Genomic DNA, 22,915 nt, shown 5'->3' with positions numbered 1-22,915 from the left:
CTGGGAGTACAATACCGCATGCAAAACAGGGCCAGTTGCCACAGAACCATAAAGCACCATTTGCCTCCATCCATTTATACTCAGAATATGACAGGGAATAAAATAGAAAAAGCTTAAAAGAAAAATCAAGGTTAACTTGATTTAGCAGGCAGATCATTGGTTGTCTGTACTTCCCTGCTTCTCTTTTTTTGAACTGTTTGGATTTCTGTAGAACTGTCTCTTCCTCAGAAAGAGAAGTATTATTCTGTGGTTCAATTTGAAAAATAGAAAACACATCTACTTCATGAACGCTTTGTATTTTGGAACCAGTTTTTTAAACTTAGACATAGAAAAGCGAACAACAGCATCAACAACAATAATTTCAAAAAATAGAGTATTGCTAACAGCTACAAAAATATGTGCATGTCTAAAAAAGAAACTAAACAGGCTCAATGTGTTGGTAGCCATCCTTCTCATCAAGCTGCTATTATCTGAAAAGTTTGTCAGTGTGTGATGTGATTGTGGGGTCTCACTGACAGTCTCTTCAAGGAAGAGCCATGAAAACATATTTTTAAGGTAAGGAAACGTCCTTGAGATGCAGTGGCTTAAGAAAAGCAGGCTAGGGGCAGTTAACTTAAGCAGGGGTTCCCAACCTTTTTTTGACCAGGGACCACTCTCCAATATTAATACCAAAAGGGTTACAAATCAGTTTTTGGTCAACTTTAGATTCAGTTTGGTTACTTGGGGTGCTGATTCAGAAAACTGCATTAGATAGATCACATCAGCTCTAGTTTCTGATACAGAATATATGCCACCCAGTAGTTGCCCACAGAAAACCATATTTAATAATCTAGAGCTGATGTGGTCTATCCAATGCAATTTTCTGAATCAGCACCCCAAACAACCCTAGGAACAGGCCTAAAAATAAAGACACCAAGGCGCCCCCACTTTCAGGCACCACATGGAATGGCTCCGCTCAGGGGGAGGGAAGAGGAGGAGAAGCAGCAGTCAGAAAGCTTGTCAGACTTTTCGTGGGTATTCAGCCTCTCCCCTCCAGACATCCCCGTTGCCTCAGCACTATAAGAGGGTTTTGCATGCTCTCGTTGCAATGTTGCAGTAACAGTGAGGCCGCAGACCATATTTTAGTTCTTAGGGACCACTGGTGGTCCATGGAGCACAGGTTGGGAACCACTGGCTTAATGATACAAATACACTGAAGTGTTTTTTCCTCCCAACCACCTCTGCTACTTTCATTGTGCGAATCCTGAGATTAGCTGGTTGTGCAGATCAAAGCAAGAACATGCAACACAAGCCTCAAAAATAAAGCAGCGGTGCCTCCTTAAATATATGCATGGTTTAAACATGAGTGCATGTTCTAAAATGAAAATGAAGCAATTTATAAGGAGATGAGTATAATGATCTCCACTGATGAGAAGCAGAAGGTGGCTTTACAAAACAAGGTGCCATTATGCAGAGAGCAACAAAAATGTCCATATCACAAATACAAGTATGCGACAGAACAATTTATACTGATGGGAGAAATGGTCTGGATGAACAGTCACAGAAACTGGCTACAGGCTTACCACCTCCTCCACGGCAGGCTTGAAAACACAAGGGAACACTCAGTTTGGTCACACACCATTTTATAGCACACAAATAGTACATTCTTTGATCAATACCATTGAGTACTTGAGCTCCCTAGCCCAGTATCTTTGTTTAGCTTGACAGCCTAAAACTCCATAGTGCTCTTTTGCTGGTGTCACTACATCCATTTCACTTTCAGATTGTAACAACAGTGTTCTCTGCTGTCCTGCAACCAAGTACCTTCAGCTCATGTCAACAACAATCTCACCAGTAGCCTTAGGCGGGCCATTAGCATTTTACTTCAGCCCCATCACCTGCAACAGTGATAGTATTTATTTTGTTTTTACAATGCTTTTTTGCCAACTGTAATGTACTTCAACACTTGAAGGGTACCACGTACTCTGCACAGAATGAATCACCACAGCTCAGCGTCAGAGCATACAGTTTTGCATGCAGAAGGCCATCTCAGGCACCTCCAACTGAAAAATGAATCTCAGGGAACAGGGTTGGGAACAAATCTGCCCTGTATCCCAAGGGAGACAATGTCAGAATCTGTGCTCAACGGAATATTGGTCTGGCTCAGAACACGACAGTTTCATATGTTTACTTGAAACAAGTGCATGAGTCTTTCACAAATGTGGCTCTCCTGCATAGAGCCCTAGGAATATTCATTTTAGGGTGTACCATGTATTCTGTTCCCTATCAGTTATTCAATTCTCTATGCAATGAAATGGATACTGGTGCAATCCTACTAAGTTTAACACTAAACCGTCTTAAAATTCCCTCGGGGGAAGGTAGGAAAGATTTGAACCAGCCCTAATCAGCTATGAAGTTCTTCACATTCAAAATGGATCCAGTCCAATATCCCAAAATACTACACCCTCCCCAGTGTCATGAGCATTTTCAGAGGAATGAATTCCATACATAGTAATCTGGAGTATCAGTATGCAAAGGAATGATCAACCAATTCCAAGAAAAAGACACTGCAGGAAAATCACACTTAAGTATCAAAACTCATTTTCTAACATTAAGACAAACGGTAATTGGGACAACTAATATATATATTCAAAGCAGTCTGTGCTGGCTGGATTTTTAGGAGGAATTCTAAGTCAAGGTACAAGCAGAAAGAGAGATCGAAAGGATATAGGCTTAGTTCTATCTGGCAATATTTCTAAGGAGGATCCCACACATTCCAGGTTTTCAACTCCATTGCTCTTATAAAAAATATTATGGTACCAGGCAGAAAATGAGAACTTACCTCTTCCCCCTCATCTGAATGGGTTGAAAGCTGGTCATGCTGGATAATCTCAGCATCTTCTTCGGTTGGCCCATTGCCCACTCGGATTCCACCAAAATTGAGTGTTCCCTAAAGCAGGCAACAGAGGAGAGAGAATAAGAGTAGACATGCAAATGGTCTGTATTTTAATAAAGGAAAGTTGGCATGCAGGCCAATTATAAGAGATGGCTATACCACGAGACAAGGGAAAAAAACACACATACTATACCACAACATGAATTATAAATACCAATAAGAACAGTGGCATAAACCAATAGATGTGACCCACAACTGTTGTCCTGTGTAAACCCCATTCAGTGGAGCAAGAATCATCAAGAAGCACTTCAGGCTACACATTTTGGCAATGAGCATGCACTATTCAATTTTCCACATTAGGCAGTATAATGTTTAGGCTAACCTTGATCTCTGCACAATTATGTGTGTATATATGTTTTTAAAGATATAGAAGTAAAGAATGTTTATGGAAGATATTCAACACTTGCAGCATAGCATGGTCTGTTTCCCCAACTGCTTCTGCTTTCAAAGAACCCTATGTCTATTCTCTAAAATCTGCTAAGCACATTGAAACTGGAGGTATGATACCCATCAAAAGCAATAGTTTAGCAGACATAGGGCCTCTCAACATCAGTTCAGAAAAACTGGGATTGGGGGAGGGAATGCCACAAAAGAGATAGGGGTTGGAGAAGGGGGGGAGAGAAAAGAAAAGCCAGAAAACAAAGCATTTACATTTTAAATGGTGACACATTTGCAATATAAGCAAGATACTCTCATATTCCCTGAAGAAAGATGCAGTCAGTAGCTGATGTGCTATCAAATTTAAATGAGTGCAAGGTCTAGGAAACTTTCTTAATACAGACGCTCTGCCTCCACCATGACCTTATAGGAGAGGCCCAATATGAACAGGCCACTTCTTTTTGGCCGTATGTCCAAACTGTTTGGGGCTCTCAGATCTAATATTTGCAGCCTTCATTCAACATATGAATGAAATGCTCCATGCATCAAGAAGCCAACAGCATCTCTGATGTTTTTGTTTTAATATTAAATAATTTAAATTACACAGACCTGCCTATCAATATAAAGTGCTTAAAATAAAGAGACTAAGTATCACATGCTGGGAGATCTATATAGAATACACATCCGACTGTGATAAATCCATTACCTCCCACTAACCCCACCGGATATCTGGGTGAGGTTCTTCTTATTTTACTAAATGTAACATGTAGGCCCCTGAAAGGTGAATACAGCCTCCATTTATAGAGACGGTACAAGCATATGACGAAAAGATGAAGTCAGAATTAAAAGTCCAAAGAAGAATCTGGCTAAAACAGTGTTTCTCAACTTTCTTAATGCCGTGACCCCTTAATACAGTTCTTCATGTTGTGGTGGCCCCCAACCATAACATTATTTTCATTGCTTCATAACTGTAATTTTGTTACTGTAATGAATCGTAATGTAATTATCTGATATGCAGGATGTATTTTCATTCACTGGACCAAATTTGGCACAAATACACGATATGTCCAAATAAAAATACTGGTGGGGTTGGGGGGAGGGGAGTTTGTCATTTGGGAGTTGTAGTTGCTAGGATTTATAGTTCACCCACAATCAAAGAGCATTCTGAACTCCACCAACAATGGAATTGAACCTAACTTGGTACACAGATCTCCCATGACCAACAGAAAATACTGGAAGGGTTTGGTGGGCATTAACCTTGTGTTTTGGAGTTGAAGTTCACCTACATCCATAGAGCACTGCGGGCTCAAACAATGATGGATCTGGGCCAAACTTGGCACTAATACTTATTATGCCCAAATGTGAACACTGGTGGAGTTTGGGGAAAATAGACCTTGACATTTGGGAGTTGTAGTTGATGGATTTCTAGTTCACCTACAATCAAAGAGCTCCTTTAACCCCACCAACGATAGAATTGGGCCATACAGAACCTCCATGCTTTGAAGGGACTCACTGGCACAAACCTCCTTCCAATCTTGCATGCTCTCCCTTGCCTGCACATGCGCATCACGCAGCCATGCAGCAAGCACGCCTGCTCTCCCCTCCCCACATGGAGTCTCAGAAACAGTCCTCCCCTTGGCTGAGAGGCTGGCCAATCACAGCGGAGGAAGGCTTCTGGTGGAAGGATTTGCCGTCTGTTTCCAAAAAAGGAAGAAAAGGACAAGCGGAGAGATCTTCAGCCTTCTCTGCCAAGGGGGTTCAAATATCATCAGAAATATATGTTTTCTGATGGTCTTTGGCTTTTCCTCTGTATCAGCAAAGCAGATCTCATATGTTTAACTCTGGCTTTCCAACACTTAGGGTAAGAAACTCCTGCCCCAATAAAGAAGATCCTATAGATGCTGAATTCTGTACAGTACATCCAATTCCAAGCGAATGCAAAAAGAATGAGGACCCTACTAAAGGTAATCAGGTAAATATCATGGCTGGTTTTACACTGGTACTCATGTGGTTTGTTCCAAGAACACAATATGTAACATGACACTTGCAGGATTTTACTATGAATTTCAGGATTGCAGTAGGAAATCAATAGATCAGAAATAAGAATTTGCCCCCAGCATCAGTAGACAACAGCATAGCGGATGTGTACACAAAGGAACAGCATAAAAATGGATGCTGAACTGCTCAGTACACAATCACATGGATGCTCCAAAGTGTGCATTAAGTAGAGGGACAGCAAGAAATTGATGAAAGCCAAAGATGTATATCAGAAAGGACGGGACTCTTGAGGAAACATCATCATTTATGGATGTTTGGAAACATGGGATGTAAAACTAAATGTGAACTGATGCAGAAAAATTCTGGGTAGGAGGATTATGAAGTAATATGAGTGAGTCCATAAAAAAACAGGGAGCTATGCAAAAAACAAAGATTTTTGCATCTGGAAGGGGCCATTTTTTACACATAGCCTTTGGTCCTAGAGATATTTTGGACAACAAGTCCCATTAGCCATTAGTTGGTCATGCTGGCTGGAACTCTTTAAATACCTGGAGGGCCAAAGGTTCAGCATCTCTGCCTTAGAACATGCCAGAATCCTCTGCAACAGTAGAAGGGTTCCTTAGCATACAAAACAAATTTGGGGTGGAGTGGGATGTGGATAATCTACCACAATACACAGTTGCATCATGTACTTTGTGCATTTGAGGGTAGAATTTGGAATGCATGAGATGATTGGAACGTATCTTTCCGAGGAAAGGGCCATTGTGCTGATCCTCCTCCTCTGAGCAGATACTTTCCAAAGCCCCAGGGTATCTCTCGTCCTCAGCATGTGCATCGTTTGGCATCTTTTAATCCACTCACTGTTGCAGCCGCTGCTGCTTCTACTGCCTGCGGGCTCTGAGCTGGGCTGACAGGGGGCTCCTCAGGCTGCCCTTCCTGATAGCGAATGGAAGGAAAGAAATGGGGAAGAGAGAAGAAAAACAAAGAGAAAAGAAGGGAGACGAATGGAGGGGTCATGGGAGAATGAGATGGTCAGAGAAGGAAGAGGGAGCGTCTTTAACCGAGCAGCACTTTGAAAGGCTGTTGCATCCTAACAGTTGCCTGACATATGTGCTTGCCACAAGAACACTACAACCACACGCTCGAGGAAGATCTCTGGAGAATCACACTGGCAGATTGGCTTTCTTTAAGTCAAGGATCACCACCTGTGTGACAGCTTTTGGCACTAATTCTGTATGTCTCTATTGATGGGCTTAAATTGCACAAAGCATCAATGTAGTGGCACTCAAAGGCATGCAATTTTTGTCTTACAGGTCTGGATTGAAAAGAACCACACAAGTTCCACACAGATATGGGATCATTTGATATTCTGTCTCCTAAATACACTTCTCCCCTCCCTCAAGTCCACATGGCAAACCTCTTCTGAGACCAAAGACAATTTCAATAGATGTTTGTGATATAGAAGGCCTGCCATTGAAAAGAAAATGTTTTGGGGGAAAAAATCACTGGGCTGGATACATTTAAAACAGCTCTTTTGATCCTAGCCACTTTGTGGGGATGCATGCATATGAGACCAGGATTTCAGAAGCCTGATCCAAACAACCCAAACCAATCACAAGTTGTTGCCAGTCTGATAAAGAACAAATGCCATGCAGAACGTAAATTCAATGTTGTACTTGACATTTACTTCCAAGTAAATAAGAGTTCTCTTGATGCCCATCAAAAGACCTTGGATGGGTCCCTAGAATTTGAATACATTATAAAGATTCCTACTAAGAGGAGAGAGAACCCCAAAAAATAAAACAGAGTAACCCACCAAGTGCTTTCTTCGGAGGTACTGCTGCCGAAGGATCAGGGGTTTTGCAACCAACATCCATGGCACACACAACAATGCTACCACTACCAAGAAGCACTGGAGACCTTTCTGTGGGGAAAATAAAACAATGTCAAATATATGCAGGTAGATTTTCTCCAATGTCCGAGGGCAAAGAGGAACCTGTCAGCAATTAAAGGTTACTGCTGAATGCAAAAATCCCACCACCCACAACCTTGAACTCATTAAGGAGAACACACTGATGTAGTAATATAATAATAAACTTAATTTATATACCCCCACCACCTCCACAAAGGGACTCGGAGAGGCTTACAAGGCACTCCAGGGTGCACATATAACATACAACAGGTAAAAACTGTAAAAAAAAAGTATAAAACAAGTGACATAAAATTATAGCAACAACCCCCGGCAATACATGTAGCATAACATCAAAATAATACAGTTTTAAAGAAACAGTAGATAAAACTAACTGCTGTCAATTTACAAGGTGCTAAGTGTCAGCGTCATATGGGCCCATTCAGCCTACTCAAAGTCAAAGGCCTGTCTTAACATCCATGTTTTCAGGTTGGAACAGAAGGATTGAAGGGTGGGGGCTAATCTAATATATTTGGGGGGGAGGTATTCCAGAGCCGGGGGGCCACCACAGAAAAGGCCCTCTCTCTCATCCCACTAACCATGCTTGAGACAGTGATAGGACTGAAAGAAGGGCCTCCCCTGTCAATCTCAGAGCCTGCATCAGTTCGTAGGTACTGTGCCCCCTCTCCAACTCATATCTTCTACTGTGCAAAAAGTCTGCATCCTGCAATATGGTATTTGTTTCTTCCACACCACCTACCTGTCCACGATAAAGCATTTTGTCATTTTTGTCATAGGTGAAGAGACACATGTTGATGAAGTGGATGAGAAGGCTTGGTGCATCCATTGAGATTGCAGCATTATAAGCTGTCCATTTATAGAAGATCAGAATAACCAGATAGCCAAAGAGTGATGACATGAAGATGATTTCAGGAATAAACCCAAGGTAGATATTCAGAGGTTTCTTAAAATAGCTATAGACAATAAAGATACACAGTTTTAGAAGGAATAAACTAATTCACTGGCTGACAACACAATCCAACTTTCAGAGGCATTTGTTCACCATTTAGGCACCACCCAATAAACCTCTAAGAAACTCTCAGGTTTCTACCACAACTTTTGGCTCATCTCTCATCCTCTTCACTCTGATCCTCTATCCAAAATACTTTCAGTGGGATTTTTATTTCTGTTTTCTCTTTCTAAACCAAGGTATCCCACCCCCCTAATTTCATGATTTTGGGATAACATGAAGATGCCTGGTGCAACAAGAGAGTTGGGAGTGGGGGTGGGGTGACAAATGTGTAAATATTAGCTGTCATCTGTGTCACAAGGTGACTGCTTTGGATAGGGAGCAAAGCCTGACTTTATCTGTTAATAAAAAGCACACTCATATCTCTGAATATTAGCAACAATGGTACAGAATTTCAAGATCAAGTAATCATGTGTACAATTCAAACTAGCATACAACTCATGGACATTATCATTTAAATGTACTGCATTAGTTCTAAGTAAGCTTGATGATGCAATTCCAGATAAATGTCACAAAATCACTGAAAATACATCAGTTGCAAATCATGGATTGATAACTCAACAATGAGGGAAACCATGCAACAGAGTGGGAAAGGTATGCATCAAACAAATTCTAACCTGTATGAGAGCCATTTCAGTGACCAGCTAAAAACTACACACACTCTGGAACTTTATGAAAACAATTGAGCAAAGTGGCAAACCAGAGATGGGGCCTAGTGCTGGGTTTGCACACAAGCGAAGTAAACTACAGTTTAGTCCACAGATTATGGTGGGGCTTTTAAGTTGAGCTTTCTAAACTATTGTATTTACTTAGAATCATAGAATCAAAGAGTTGGAAGAGACCTCATGGGCCATCCAGTCCAACCCCCTGCCAAGAAGCAGGAATATTGCATTCAAATCACCCCTGACAAATGGCCATCCAGCCTCTGCTTAAAAGCCTCCAAAGAAGGAGCCTCCACCACACTCCGGGGCAGAGAGTTCCACTGCTGAACGGCTCTCACAGTCAGGAAGTTCTTCCTAATGTTCAGATGGAATCTCCTCTCTTGTAGTTTGAAGCCATTGTTCCGCGTCCTAGTCTCCAAGGAAGCAGAAAACAAGCTTGAGTATAAGTTGAGTTTTTCAGCCCTTTTTTGAGGCTGACCCCCCCCCCCCCAGTTTACATTTGAGTAAAAATTATTTATGATTTTACTCTATTATTTTACTGACACAAAAACACAGTATGATGAGATATATATGCTGGATTTCGTACTCTATTATTTTTATTACATTTATTATTTTACTCTAATTATTGTTATTATTACATTTATTATTTTACTGTATTATTCTTATTTTTATTACATTTATTATTTTACTCTACATTTATTATTTTACTCTATTATTACTGGAAGGATACATAAGCAGATTTACATTGAAGAAGGCTAGAAACATTTAATCAGAGTTGGTATCTATTATAGGTATTTATTTTTATTTTGAAATTTACCAGTTGCTGCTGCATTTCCCAATCTTGGTTTATACTGAAGTCAATATGTTTTCCCAGTTTTTTGTGATTAAATTAGGTGCCTCAGTTTATATTCGGATTGGCTTATGCTCGAGTATATATGGTAAATTCATGTTTCTCTTAGAATACATGGAAGGCATGTAACTGGACCTCTTAATCTCACCACAGCTTCTTAGGGTCCCATCAAGTCTTAATGTGGCCCTAATTCTGTTCCTCTTCTATGCCCAGCATGATTGTTAAAGAGAAATGCCCCTTCCTTCACAAACAGCTAAGAAACACAATGCTCTGTCCCATCCATCGCAGGATCCAACAGGCTAGAAAATATTACAAGTTGTTGTACATTTATTTAGAAGACTGATATAAAATTACACTAAGAAACCACATGAGGGACAAAAAGGTAGCTTTCTAAAACAATGACATATTTTTGCATAATACTGGCATCAAAGAATCATAGAAGAAAGGGAAGAGTATTATTAAAAGTCATTTCAGTTCGAGTAAAACTTTGGAGAATATAATGAAACAATATGTGGAACAATTATGCCGGATTCAATGATGTCTTGATTTGTGCCGTATCAAATACTGTTTACCGAACATATACAATTGAGACCCAATGACAGTATCATAAGCAAAAAGATTATTTATAGTTAAGTATAATTGGAAAAAGGTTTATGATTGATTCATATTACATATTCATTGGTATCACATTTGTCTTTTTATAAGTTAATACTGGAAGCCTACACTCACATGTGGTTGAAAAGACTGAGTGCGACTCCAAACATCATATGGATGATGCCCAGGATGACTGACATTTTCATCTTAAAGGAGTTGAGGAAGGTCAGTTTGTTGGAGGCAATATTCCATATCTAGCACAAAGTCAAAACAGAAGTATTAAAAACTAGAGGAAGAAGAGAATAAATGTACTTACAATGGAATTCCCCCACTGGACCATAATATGCTCAGCTTCAGTAACCTTTGGAATGGCAGTGTCTTGCCTCACAGTGCATCCTTAGGTCTAAGAATGACAGATTCCCCTCAAATAATCCAGTCTATGGAGCTAAGGCAGAGATAAAAGAGCAGTCTCCTAAAGGCTGTTTCTGTGGTATGCTGTCCCTTCAGAGTCCTCGGATTGCCCATTTTCTGAACAAAAAAACATGAATTGCCTCTACTAGAAGACTCTAGGAATAGCAATTTACCTTTGAAATAGGTTGTAAAGACAGATCATAGAATCATAGAATCAAAGAGTTGGAAGAGACCTCATGGGCCATCCAGTCCAATCCCCTGCCAAGAAGCAGGAATATTGCATTCAAAGCACCCCTGACAGATGGCCATCCAGCCCCTGTTTAAAAGCTTCCAAAGAAGGAGCCTCCACCACACTCCGGGGCAGAGAGTTCCACTGCTGAACGGCTCTCACAGTCAGGAAGTTCTTCCTCATGTTCAGATGGAATCTCCTCTCTTGTAGTTTGAAGCCATTGTTCTGCGTCCTAGTCTCCAAGGAAGCAGAAAACAAGCTTGCTCCCTCCTCCCTGTGGCTTCCTCTCACATATTTATACATGGCTATCATATCTACTCTCAGTCTTCTCTTCTTCAGGCTAAACATGCCCAGCTCCTTAAGCCGCTCCTCATAGGGCTTGTTCTCCAGACCCTTGATCATTTTAGTCACCCTCCTCTGGACACATAACATCTTGTCAGTATCTCTCTTATTGTGCCCTGGATTTGACACAATATTCCAGGTGTGGTCTAACCAAGGCAGAATAGAGGGGTAGCATTACTTCCCTAGATCTAGACACTATGCTTCTACTGATGCAGGCCAAAATCCCATTGGCTTTTTTTGCTGCCACATGACATTGTTGGCTCATGTTTAACTTCTTGTCCACAAGGACTCCGAGATCTTTTTCACATGTACTGCTCTCAAGCCAGGCACCCCCCATTCTGTATCTTTGCATTTCATTTTAGTGCTTGCCTCTATGTGATACAGTAGGAAATCGGAAAGTGTCTTAGCTTCTCCATGACATAGCTTCTCCCTAATGAAATCATCATTTGCAGAGAGCTCATTACCTTAAAAAATGTCACCTTTCAGACTCAAGTAGCACAGTATGGAATAATATCACTCTGTAACAACAACAACAACAACAACAACAACAACAACAACACTTTATTTCTTAGACCACTCTCTCTCCCAAAAGGGACTCAGGGCAGTTTACATACAGAGAAAGGCAAACATTCAGTGCCTTACGAAGTACAGACTACATGAGAAATAATACAAAACAATGCACAACAGCAAATGTAAACTTATAATGAAAAAAATTAATATTGAAATGGGAACTTGGTAGCAATAAACCAATTATACAATAAAACTAAGACATAAATGAACATTTTGGATGGTGGGAATTTAATATTAAATATTAAATAAATAAAAAATGAAAACAGACAAGGCAAGCAAGAAAAGATGGGAGAGACAGGAAATGGGTGTCCTTACCGGATCTATGCCAAAAGGGTATGGTCCACCAAAGACCCCGTCAATGTTAGGATCGAGCTGAAGAACAGGATATTCCCGAAGAAGATCTTCCCTATGTGGAAAGGACCATGAGGAAAACTTGAAGGAAAGCATAGGCACAGACATTCACTACATTGTGTTAAAGAAACCAGTGTATGTTTTAAAATTCAACACAGAGGAAGTATATGCAGCAGAGGATGCTACCATGTTGACATCCCACCCTCGTTTCTGAGGCCCCACCTGCACCAGCTTAAAACACATTGCTCAGATCTCCTTGCCAAGCATTTCCCAGGCTCCTGCCTCCTTGCGCAATCCATAACTTACGTCCAGTTGTCTTTGGTGAACATTGGCCGAACACTCCATGATGAGCCAAACATGTTGAGTGACTTTGAGAAGCAGTCATTATAAATCAGGCCAGTGTAAATGGAAAAACTGCCCATCAGGAGAATGATGTACCGGCCACTGAAAATGGTGCTGAACATCTGAAAGATTAAGAAGTCAGAGAAAGAAAACTCAGGAGGGAGATGAGGAAAGTTTTTTAAAAATGACTGGAGGTATAACACCAAGACATTGGCCCCCTCAAAAAAAAAAAAACAAAAAACACTGCAGTCCCAAGATCGCTTAGGAAACATTTTTCATTTTTTTATTCAAGTGCTTGGATGTCCCTTGGTCCTCATCTAGAAAGACATTGGGTGCACTAGGGAGAGCGTGGATGAGCTCTCTCTGTCAGCTCCAGCTCCCCATGCGGGGACATGAGAGAAACTCCCACAAGGATGGTAAAGAATTTAAACATCTGAGCGTCCCCTGGTCAATGTCCTTGCAGATGGCCAATTCTCTCACACCAGAAGCGGCTTGCAGTTTCTCAAGTCATTCCTGACACAAAAAAGCTAAATTTTCAATTAAATTCTCAGAAATAAAGGCTGCAAAAACAATGAATGAGAAAGAAAAGATCTCTTCATTGGGTCAATTTGATCATCCAAGTGCTTCACCCAAAAACAGGAACTATCTGCCATTTTTGCATTTATTCTTTTCTTTCAATCCCACTTCCAGATGATCTCATTACCTCATTGTCACTCTTCTGTGACAAGATTCGACTCTCTCTGATGACCATCCACACAGCAAAAAGCGTCATCAGAAGTCCATGGCCCACATCCCCAAACATCACAGCAAACAGGAAGGGGAAGGTAATGATCGTGTATGGGGCTGGGAAGGACAAAGAGTGAAAATTAGCACATGACAAAACAACACACAACAGCTACTGGAAAGTTGGTTTAATATGCACTGGAGATCAAGTGCTGGGAACTTGAGTTGGTTTTGGCACCAGATAATTTAAAAATATACTTGCATGTTTGTTTCTATATCGATATATGTTAGTCCTATCTTTAAGATATAGCAAAATTGAAATTTTAACAAATTTTAGAACACAGACACACACACTTTACTGTAATTCCTAATTCCCAGTTACCACACAAACATCTTCTCATTCAAGTTAGTCAGTTCGTGGGTGTAGCATGTCTATTCTCTCAGCAAATTTCTGTGTACCCGGGAAATTAGACTGCCTTTCAGGAATAAATGTTGCTTCAGAAAAACAAACAAAAAAAAAACTACCCACAAATTTAGTCTGGGGGAGGGAAAACCTTAAATAGACCATAAGACTTCTGAAAAAAGAACTCGTGTGAGGAAATGAGCTTCATGCTGCTTCCAATTTGATTAAAAATAAGATGAAATACCAGCACAGCTATTTCTCCTTCTCAGTATTCAGATCAGCAACACACAGCTCTCTTTCTCTCCTACAGAAAACCAATCCATCTACTTTAAGGAGGCTATTATCTTCTCACAGTGAGATACTGCATTAAAAGGAAAAGACTGCATCCAAGGCAAAGAGACAGCACGAAACGCAAAATTAAACTGGTAAGACATTTCCTTATATGTGATTTTTGTTGCTGCTGTGTGCTGGTAAGTGAAGCTTTGATTTATAATGACTCTGTGAATGACAGCCCTCCAAAAGAGCCTGTTATTAACAGCCCTACTCGGATTTTGCAAATTTATGGCAGTGGGTTCTTTGATCGAGTCAATCTAGTCATGAGACAATTTTCTTTTACAAATGCCTTCAATTTTACCCAACATCATTATCCAATTTCCAATCAGTCATATAACGTCATAGCATGTCCAAAGTATGATAGCCTCAGGTTAGACATGTTAGCTTCTAGCTGAGTGTGCAGGCTTAGATTGTTCTCCAATCCCATTTGTTATCTCTGTTATATAAATATTCCTATAGCCCAGTGTTTCTCAACCTTCCTAATGCTATGACCCCTTAATACAGTTCCTTATATAGTGGTGACCCCCAACCATACCATAACATTATTTTCGTTGCTACTTCGTAACTATAATTTTGCTACTGATATGAATCGTCATGTAAAAACCTCATTTGCAGGATGTATTTTCATTCACTGAAACACATTTGGCACAAATATCCGATACACCCAAACTTGAATTCTGGCGGGGTTGGGGGGATTGATTTTATCATTTGGAAGTTGTAGTTGCTGGGATTTATAGTTCACCTACAATCAAAGACCATTCGGAACTCCACCAACGATGGAATTGAACCAAACTTGGCACACAGAACTCCCATGACCAACAGAAAATACTGGAAGGGTTTGGTGGCATTGACCTTGAGTTTTGGAGTTGTAGTTCATCTACATCCAGACAGCACTGTGGACCCAAACAATGATGAGTCTGGACCAAACTTGGCACAAATACTCAATATGCCCAATGGATTTTGGGGGAAATAGACTTGACATTTGGGAGTTGTAATTGCTGGGATGTATAGTTCACCTACCATCAAATATCATTCTGAACCCCACCAATGAGATAATTGGGCCAAACTTCCCACACAGAATCCCCACTACCAACAGAAAATACTGTGTTTTCTGATAGTCTTTGGCGACCCCCCTCTGACACCCCCTCACGACCCCCAGGTTGAGAAACGCTGCTATAGCCGAATATGTGAACTAGCATAATTATCTACTTTCAAAAAATCCTACGACTAATTCATGAAGATGCAGCCTATCAACAATTATCTGTTGTGACCAGCTGGGCCTGCAACTAAGTGTTGCGATTGTCAGTACTTTTATCCAGGGTTCAACCTGGAAATTGGATGCCCCATTTTCTTTCTTTACTATTTTCTTTGTGAGACCTGTAACAAAAATGCTGCAGCATTATGTGTAGGATTTAAGCCACCCCATTTCCCAACCACAATACCACTGAAGTGTCCAATAAGCCTACTTAACTGAGTTATTGAACTCCTGATTGAGCTGTTTCGCAGTAGGGCTTGACAATGCCCTGACTGTATTTTCTCTGTATTGTTGTAGGCTTTCATGGCCGGAATCACTAGGTTGTTGTAAGTTTTTTCGGGCTATATGGCCATGTTCAGGAGAGAATGCCTCTAGAGCATGGCCATATAGCCCGAAAAAACTTACAACAACCCAGTATTTTCTCTGTTTTTACAAACAGACAAGTCTGTCTTAGATATGGATGGCCTTGTTTTAATGACAGAAAAATCCACACTACATATACGTCTATGTATATTATATAGGTATAGGTTTCTCCATGACGTGTCCGACTCTGGTGTTGGTGCTCTTCTCCATTTCTAAGTCAAAGAGCTGGAGTTGTCCATAGACACCTCCAAGGTCACGTGGCTGACATGATTGCATGGAGCACCATTACCTTCCTGCCAAAGCAGTACCTATTGATCTACTCATGTTTGCATGTTTTTGAACTGCTAAGTTGGTAGATGCTGGGGCTACCATTGGGAGCTCATCCCTCTCCCTGGATTTTTGGTCAGCAAGTTGAGCAGCTCACCGGTTTAACCCATTTTAGCATGTATGATAAGATATTGATCATCCCATACCTCTAATTACCAATCATTAGGTATAGTTATCTTCATCATGCCATTTGTAGGTTTGCAAGACCATTCTGACTAATATGCTGCCTGGACCTTTGATACTAGACCCTGAGTAAGTCTATACATTCTCTATGAGAACTCTGTTAACATAAAGATGTTTACCTGAAAACAGAAAACATAAATCTTTTATTACACTACCACCTCCAATAGATACAACAATTTTATTACAAGAAGTGCCTGTTGGCAGAGAGGCAATAATCTTTGCATTTATGCAGTATGTGGGACTCTTGGGAATGTATTATATTATTGTAGACAATCACTACAAATCTTTTTCTTTTTTTTGCAGTCTGAACTGTGTTCTACTTTTATTTATGTTGTTTTCGCTGTATTGTGGTTGTATAATATTTTACGACCAAGGCTTTTATGTTGTGGTTTAAAGATTATTTCAAATTCCTCCGTGAATCATTTTGAGTATCCTTATATTTTTAGAAAATAGGTTATAAACTATTGGAAATTTACTGTTTAAGTGACTAAATCCTGTGTTCCCTTTGAAAAGATGACAAGATGATGACAAAGAGCTCCTGCATTAATCGTGTGTGAGAGAGAAAAGCAATTCTGCTGATGCAAATGCCCCACCCCCAAACTCCCTGGTGTGACAGCAAAAACCCTTTTGCTATCCTGCCATGAGTGTTCTACTAAGCCCTGGGGACAGAATGAGATATTGTGCAGTAAAAGAGAGATCAAAGATTTGGAAGAGCAGCATTCACTTCCATTGGAGGGAATATGAGGCGAAATGAAAGGGGGTGGGGGGCTGGAAAAAACAGCCCGTCCCTCCTCTCCTACTAAGGCTTCAGCCAAAATATGTGGCAGGGCTCTGGGAATGAGTTGGCATGTCCTAGTAAGTTTCTCCAAAGCTACAGAGATATATGTGGTCTCAAGTAGATAATAGAACAGGGAAAATAAGAGCTGTTATTATCTTTGTATCCTTTACTAAGCATAAACGTAAGCTATTCCACAACCCCTGCTAAAATGAGCACACCTCCGCAAACAACCTGCTTCTCTTTTATCTCGCCTGAGTTTTTAATTAGTTTTTCTTTTAATCATTACATGTAGCCCGTCCATTGTAACTGATTGTGCTTATTGTAATTTTATGTTGTTATGTATTCACATGTTTTATGTAATTATGATGTTATTGTTGATTGTTTGCGTTTTTGGTCTGCATTTTTGGTTTTAATTTGTTGTTTGGGCTTGGCCTCATGTACGCCACTCTGAGTCCCCATCGGGGAGATGGTGGTGGGGTATAAATAAAAATTATTATTATTATTATTATTATTATTATTATTATTAAGCGTAAACCCTCCACCCACCTGGCCCAATTCACATACACTTAAATCTATCATTTACATTCAGTGCACTGCAGTCCATGGGACAAAGAGAGGAATCAGATCATGCTCCAGTAATAATACATCACAAGCTATAAGGCAGTGGTTCTCAACCTGTGGGTCCCCAGATGTTTTAGCCTTCAACTCCCAGAAATCCTTACATCTGGTAAACTGGCTGGGATTTCTGGGAGTTGTGGACCAAAATACCTGGGGACTCACAGGTTGAGAAACACTGCTGTAAGGAAAGACAGCTTTGATAGCCCAAACACAATTACCTGGATTGATCTCACGGTAGGTTCCAATACCATAGGCATCTACTATATTTTGAAACCCAGCAGTGAACTTGTTGGTCTTGTTGTATGTGGGGGGCGTCTGGTTAGTCTGCATCCTGTTTAGGATGGAGGGGACGGTGGATCCACTGTGTTCCTGTTATACACAAACAGTCAGGGTGTTAAAGAAAATGATTTACAGTAGCAAAGTCATAATATCATTTACAGTTTCTCTCTCTCTCTCATCCACTCACACAAACATTTGCCAATGATTTGGAAAGTGGTTCCAGGTTGTCATTTCAAAGCTCCCTGCAGTATTGCCTATTACTTTTTGGTGGACTCGAGCAAGAAGAGGTTTCCTTCAAAAAGGATTAAGAAAAAGAGAGCAGACAGAATTTCCTCCTGAGCCTCAACCAGCAAACTCATTAGGGGAGTCCATTACTGTCCCAGCTAAATATCCTGCACTGAATGTTTCTGAAACCTCTGAGTATTAAATCAAAACATACAGCCGCATACACAGTGTGCATCAAAGCAGCCAGTGTGCTCCTAGGAAAAGGTAACCAATCAAATAATTTCAGAATGAGAAAGAGCCAATTGTCCTCTGGTCAAAGGGAATCCTGCCTAAACCAGAAAGGGAATCTATGCCAGGGGAGTGTCCTTTTAGAGGCCAAAAATGTACGGAAACATTCTTTTTAGTAAGAGCTGGGGAATGTGGAATAAAAGCTGTGTGTTTTCAAAACTGGATATTTTTTTCAAGTGAGAGAATACTGTGTGCTGTTCTTGTTGCAAGATGGAGAGAGCAAGAAAAGAGCACTCGAAATAAGGAGTCCTATAACAGTGTGACCCTTCAAATGGAGTGTTGCTAAAATAGCCACATAAGGATTGAGAATACAAACTCTTTACCACAGTGGAAAGCAGCCCCTCATACATATAAGCACACAAAGAAGCAATCGGTCACTGCCCTTCTGCAGGTTTGTTTGGACATCTCTGATCCTAAAACAGGTTTCACAATAAGAGAAGCAAACTTTGCTTCTCAGACATAAATTTGTTTTGGCTGAAATTTGTCTGAAACACAAATTTCCCTGCACTTTACTCAAATGTACCTAAGGTGTGTGATATCAAGAGCTTTAGAACTGGAGAGCCACATTTCACACTTACTGTGCCACGCCTGAGGGCAAACTGAATGGAGTCAAGGTCAGCAACAGGGCACCAGACTTCAGCAATGAGGCATTTCTGGGTTACATCAATATTGCAGAGATTCAGGGTGTGGTAGATTGCCTTCATCTTGCGCACTTTTATGAACCAAACACGAACGTTCTTTGCGGCAGCTTGCAGGACCCTCTGCCGATGATCCTCTGTTTGGTTAAGCACCTGTCAGGAAAAAGGGGGCCATGTCTTGTAAGGCCAAGCTCAGAGCTTTTAGACACATGGGCTTGCATTCATTTACAGCTAGAGTTAAAGGTTCTGCTATAAGAAGGGATATAAAAATCTGGAACTAAGACCACTGTGCATATTACAAAATCTGTGCCTAGGAAAACAGGAAAGGGGAGGCAATGATGCTAGTTTAAAAATTGTTGAATCTTGATTTATAACATTTGTGAACATTCTGCGGCTTCTCCATGATGACAACAGTCTTAGACAGCAAAGGCTCCCAAAGTCACCCATTTAAGGTGGGTTCAGGTGTCAAACAGGGATGTGTTATTGTCTCAATCTTATTTTCCACCTTCATCGCTATGATACTTCATCTTGTTGATGTGAAGCTTCCCACCAGAGTTGAAATCATCTATCAGACAAATGGCAAGCTGTTTAACCTCAGCAGACTGAAAGCCAAACCAAGGTCACAACATCTGTTATAGAACTCCAATATGCTGATGATAACATACTCTGTGCACATTCAGAAGAAGACCTACAAGCCACTCTAAACACCTTTGCAGAAGCATATGAGAAGCTTAAAGCTACCCTTAAAAACTGTGGCATAGACATCAAAAACCAGGAAGCCCTGGCCCTTGCGCACTCTAACTGGAGGTCAGCTGTGACCAGCAGTGCTGTAGAATTCGAACAGGCACAAATGGAGGGTGAAAGAGAGAAACATGCCGAGAAGAAGGCACGTCAAGCTAGCCCTGATCGGGACCGCCTTCCGTCTGGAAACCAATGTCCTCACTGCGGGAGAACATGCGGATCAAGAATAGGGCTCCATGGCCACCTATGGGCCCACCGCCAAGACACCATATCTGGAAGACAATCATCCTCGAGATACGAGGAATCGCCTAAGTAATAACATTGTGGATTTTAACTCTGCTTCAAATTTTGTGAAATGCCACCTATAAAATTTGCCTCATCATGTAAAATAGGTTTTTAAAAGCTAGTTTTCCTTAATGTGAATTGTTTATTTTGTGTCTACTGGAAGGAGGTATGTAAGGCATTTCTTCTCAATCTTATACTTTATAGAAAAACGGTTCTCTCTGACATAATGTACTTTAAACTTTATCTCTGCACACACTCAAATTACCCACTCAGTTTCTAGAGTCTCTGTGCAGCATTCATAAGCCATGGTTCACAGGACGTTCAGTTCTCACCAAAGAATGATTTATTTCAAAGGCATATTACCCGCAAAATGAGAAATGCACTGGTCCCTTCCATATCAACAAAATGCTCAGCTGTAATCAAAGGGAGGCACATACAACTGCAGAATGGTAAAGTAGGTGGGAGTGGAAAAGACCACCCTGCTCACTTGTTCCACTATTCCAATCATGTTGCTACATTTTCCATGGGCTGCTCCATTTTCCATAGGTTACCCATGCATAAGCACATTCTTGACCTTCCCAGACTATTCCCTCTGACTATTTCAAAGGAAGGAATGTATTTTCAACTCAGGGATGTTTTACTTCTTCCCTACACCTGGTACTACTTGCTAGAAGGAGTGCCATATGGGAATATAATTGTTTGGAACTTTGCATTAATGATGCAGATTTCTTATAATGAGGGAATGCAGAGAGACTAAGTGGTCTCGGAAATTTTGTTTTTAATTATTTTTTTAAAAAATCCACATGATCTTTGTGGCCCTCAATGACACAAGCTATCTTCATGACAGGAACTACAGCAACGTAACGGTTCTGGAGGCCACAGCAAGAGCTTCTTTTTACTTTATTTCAGAGTCAATACCTTTACATTCTCTGAAAGCTAGTTGAGAGGCATATTGGGAACCTTTATCCCTTAGGGTAGGGGTCCTCAAACTTTTTAAACAGAGGGCCAGGTCACAGTCCCTCAAACTGTTGGAGGGCTGGATTATAATTTGAAAAAAAGCATAAATGAATTCCTATGCACACTGCACATATTTTATTTGTAGCACAAAAAACTTTTAAACAATACAATAATTAAAATGAAAAACAATTTTAACAAATATAAACTTATTAGTATTTCAGTGGGAAGTGTGGGCCTGCTTTTGGCTGATGAGATAAGATTGTTGTTGTTATTGTTGTGTGCTTTCAAGTCGTTTCAGACTTAGGTTGACCTTGAGCGAGGGCTGGGTAAATGACCTTGAAGGGCTGTATCCGGCCCTCGGGCCATCGTTTGAGGACCCCTGCCTTAGGGCAATCAGTATATATTGTGGCCATTCTGTTACCAATAGGCTTTTCAGCAGAACCTCTACCACAGAACATGTACTGATAGGAGAAATGCTCTTCAAAGACCTGACGATTCCAAGTCTTGAGAAAACAAACCTGATATCTTGAATCATAAAGTTATGGTAAATTAGTTCTTTCAAACTCCTATAAGCTGGGTAAGCTACAGTATTCCATGTCAGCTAAAGTTGTATCTTTGAACAAATGCAATAGCCTGTTTCCTAGGTTGCAAAGCCTAAAATGGCAAAACCTTTACTTTCCAAGAATGGGTGGGGTTGGTGTTTTGGTTTCAGCCAATAGGACACAGTCCTGCAGAGTCACCACTGATTAGGAAAGCAGCAAAACAAAAATCAACAGTGCCCACAGGCTGCACATTTGCTCCAGGAGATCAATAATAAATTAACTCACATGATCAAGCATACTATTCCAAGAGGCCAAATAAACAAAGCAGAATTGCCATAATGTTCTGTAGCTATTCAGCACCAAAGTTCTGGAAAAATGTCATCCATTCTGATGTCTAACACTGAAGGCAAGTGTGATGCCATCATTGTGACAGCTACTAAATGGAGAATCTGGTACTCTCTCAAGGCTACCTTCATATTCATCAAAAAACATAACCAATGTGGAGTCAGCACATAAAGAAATTTAAAACTTAGTCATATAATCATATAATGAGGTCAGAAGGAAGACTGAAATTGTTTTCAAAAAGTGCCTCATACATTAATGCCTACTCAGATGTCAAAACAATCTGAAATAATTCGATGACACTATCAAAAGTTTAAAGGCCTATATTGGGGACTAAATTTTCTTGGGCCGGAACCGCTTCATGTACAGAAGTGAGGAAAACAAATGGATACCATGCAGCTCTCATTTGTTGATCAGGTTGAACCTGAAACATCATATACATAATTTGTATTATGGAATCTCAATTGTGAATGTACCGTAATTGTTATATAAACTTATTAACTGGAGGAAGATAACACCTATCTTGTGTAATCAAAAATACACAACAGAGCAAAATCAGATACAGGCTGGCTTGTTTCCCCCCCTCTCCCTACACTATTATCTATCAAGCTGCAGTATAGGGGAAATACAGTAGGGTTTGAATGCCCCCATGCTCATATTATTGGAATTCTTAGGGTTTTTTATTGGTAGTATCATTCATTCTCATGGGCTTGCCCAGTTAGGGAAATACTCCCCGGAACTTTTGGATGTCACTCAATACAAAGGGATCATCAGTATTACTGAGATGTTACCAGCTTCAGCACATTCGCAAAATGTATTAAAATATTATTCCTTTGCACACACAAAAAATACACAATAAAGCAGTAGTGCAGCAGACCCAAAGGAACTGCAAAACCTTCCAAAATCCCATAAAAAGACACAATAAGGGCAATACCACTTCTCTTTCTAGAAACAAGTTGCATTAGATATCAGATCCACAGCGTTTTTAAAATTTAGACTGAGATGGGAACTGTGCAATCTTCCAAGAGTTGTTG

The 22,915-nt window shown here is 40.4% G+C and overlaps 1 protein-coding gene across 10 annotated transcripts in view; it reads right to left on the bottom strand.

The window, feature by feature from the left end:
* Window positions 1-22,915, bottom strand: part of ATP6V0A1 (ATPase H+ transporting V0 subunit a1) — a 59,361-nt gene that overhangs the window by 18,004 nt on the left and 18,442 nt on the right. For 5 of the 10 annotated variants that reach the window (XM_060780970.2, XM_060780975.2, XM_060780971.2 and 2 more), the window contains exons 10-20: window positions 18,955-19,167; window positions 17,803-17,953; window positions 13,305-13,444; window positions 12,566-12,723; window positions 12,224-12,314; window positions 10,492-10,610; window positions 7,981-8,194; window positions 7,128-7,235; window positions 6,173-6,247; window positions 2,822-2,929; window positions 1,563-1,580 (exon numbers count right to left, since the gene is read on the bottom strand). In XM_060780970.2, coding sequence (XP_060636953.2) covers window positions 1,563-1,580; window positions 2,822-2,929; window positions 6,173-6,247; window positions 7,128-7,235; window positions 7,981-8,194; window positions 10,492-10,610; window positions 12,224-12,314; window positions 12,566-12,723; window positions 13,305-13,444; window positions 17,803-17,953; window positions 18,955-19,167 — 1,395 coding nt within the window. The remainder of the gene's footprint in view (window positions 1-1,562; window positions 1,581-2,821; window positions 2,930-6,172; window positions 6,248-7,127; window positions 7,236-7,980; window positions 8,195-10,491; window positions 10,611-12,223; window positions 12,315-12,565; window positions 12,724-13,304; window positions 13,445-17,802; window positions 17,954-18,954; window positions 19,168-22,915) is intronic. The other 5 variants (XM_060780976.2, XM_060780979.2, XM_060780977.2 and 2 more) reach the window with 3 other exon arrangements.

Source organism: Anolis sagrei, chromosome 6, assembly GCF_037176765.1.
Source record: "Anolis sagrei isolate rAnoSag1 chromosome 6, rAnoSag1.mat, whole genome shotgun sequence".
NCBI lineage: Eukaryota > Metazoa > Chordata > Lepidosauria > Squamata > Dactyloidae > Anolis > Anolis sagrei.
This window is presented reverse-complemented; position numbering and strand designations above follow the sequence as displayed.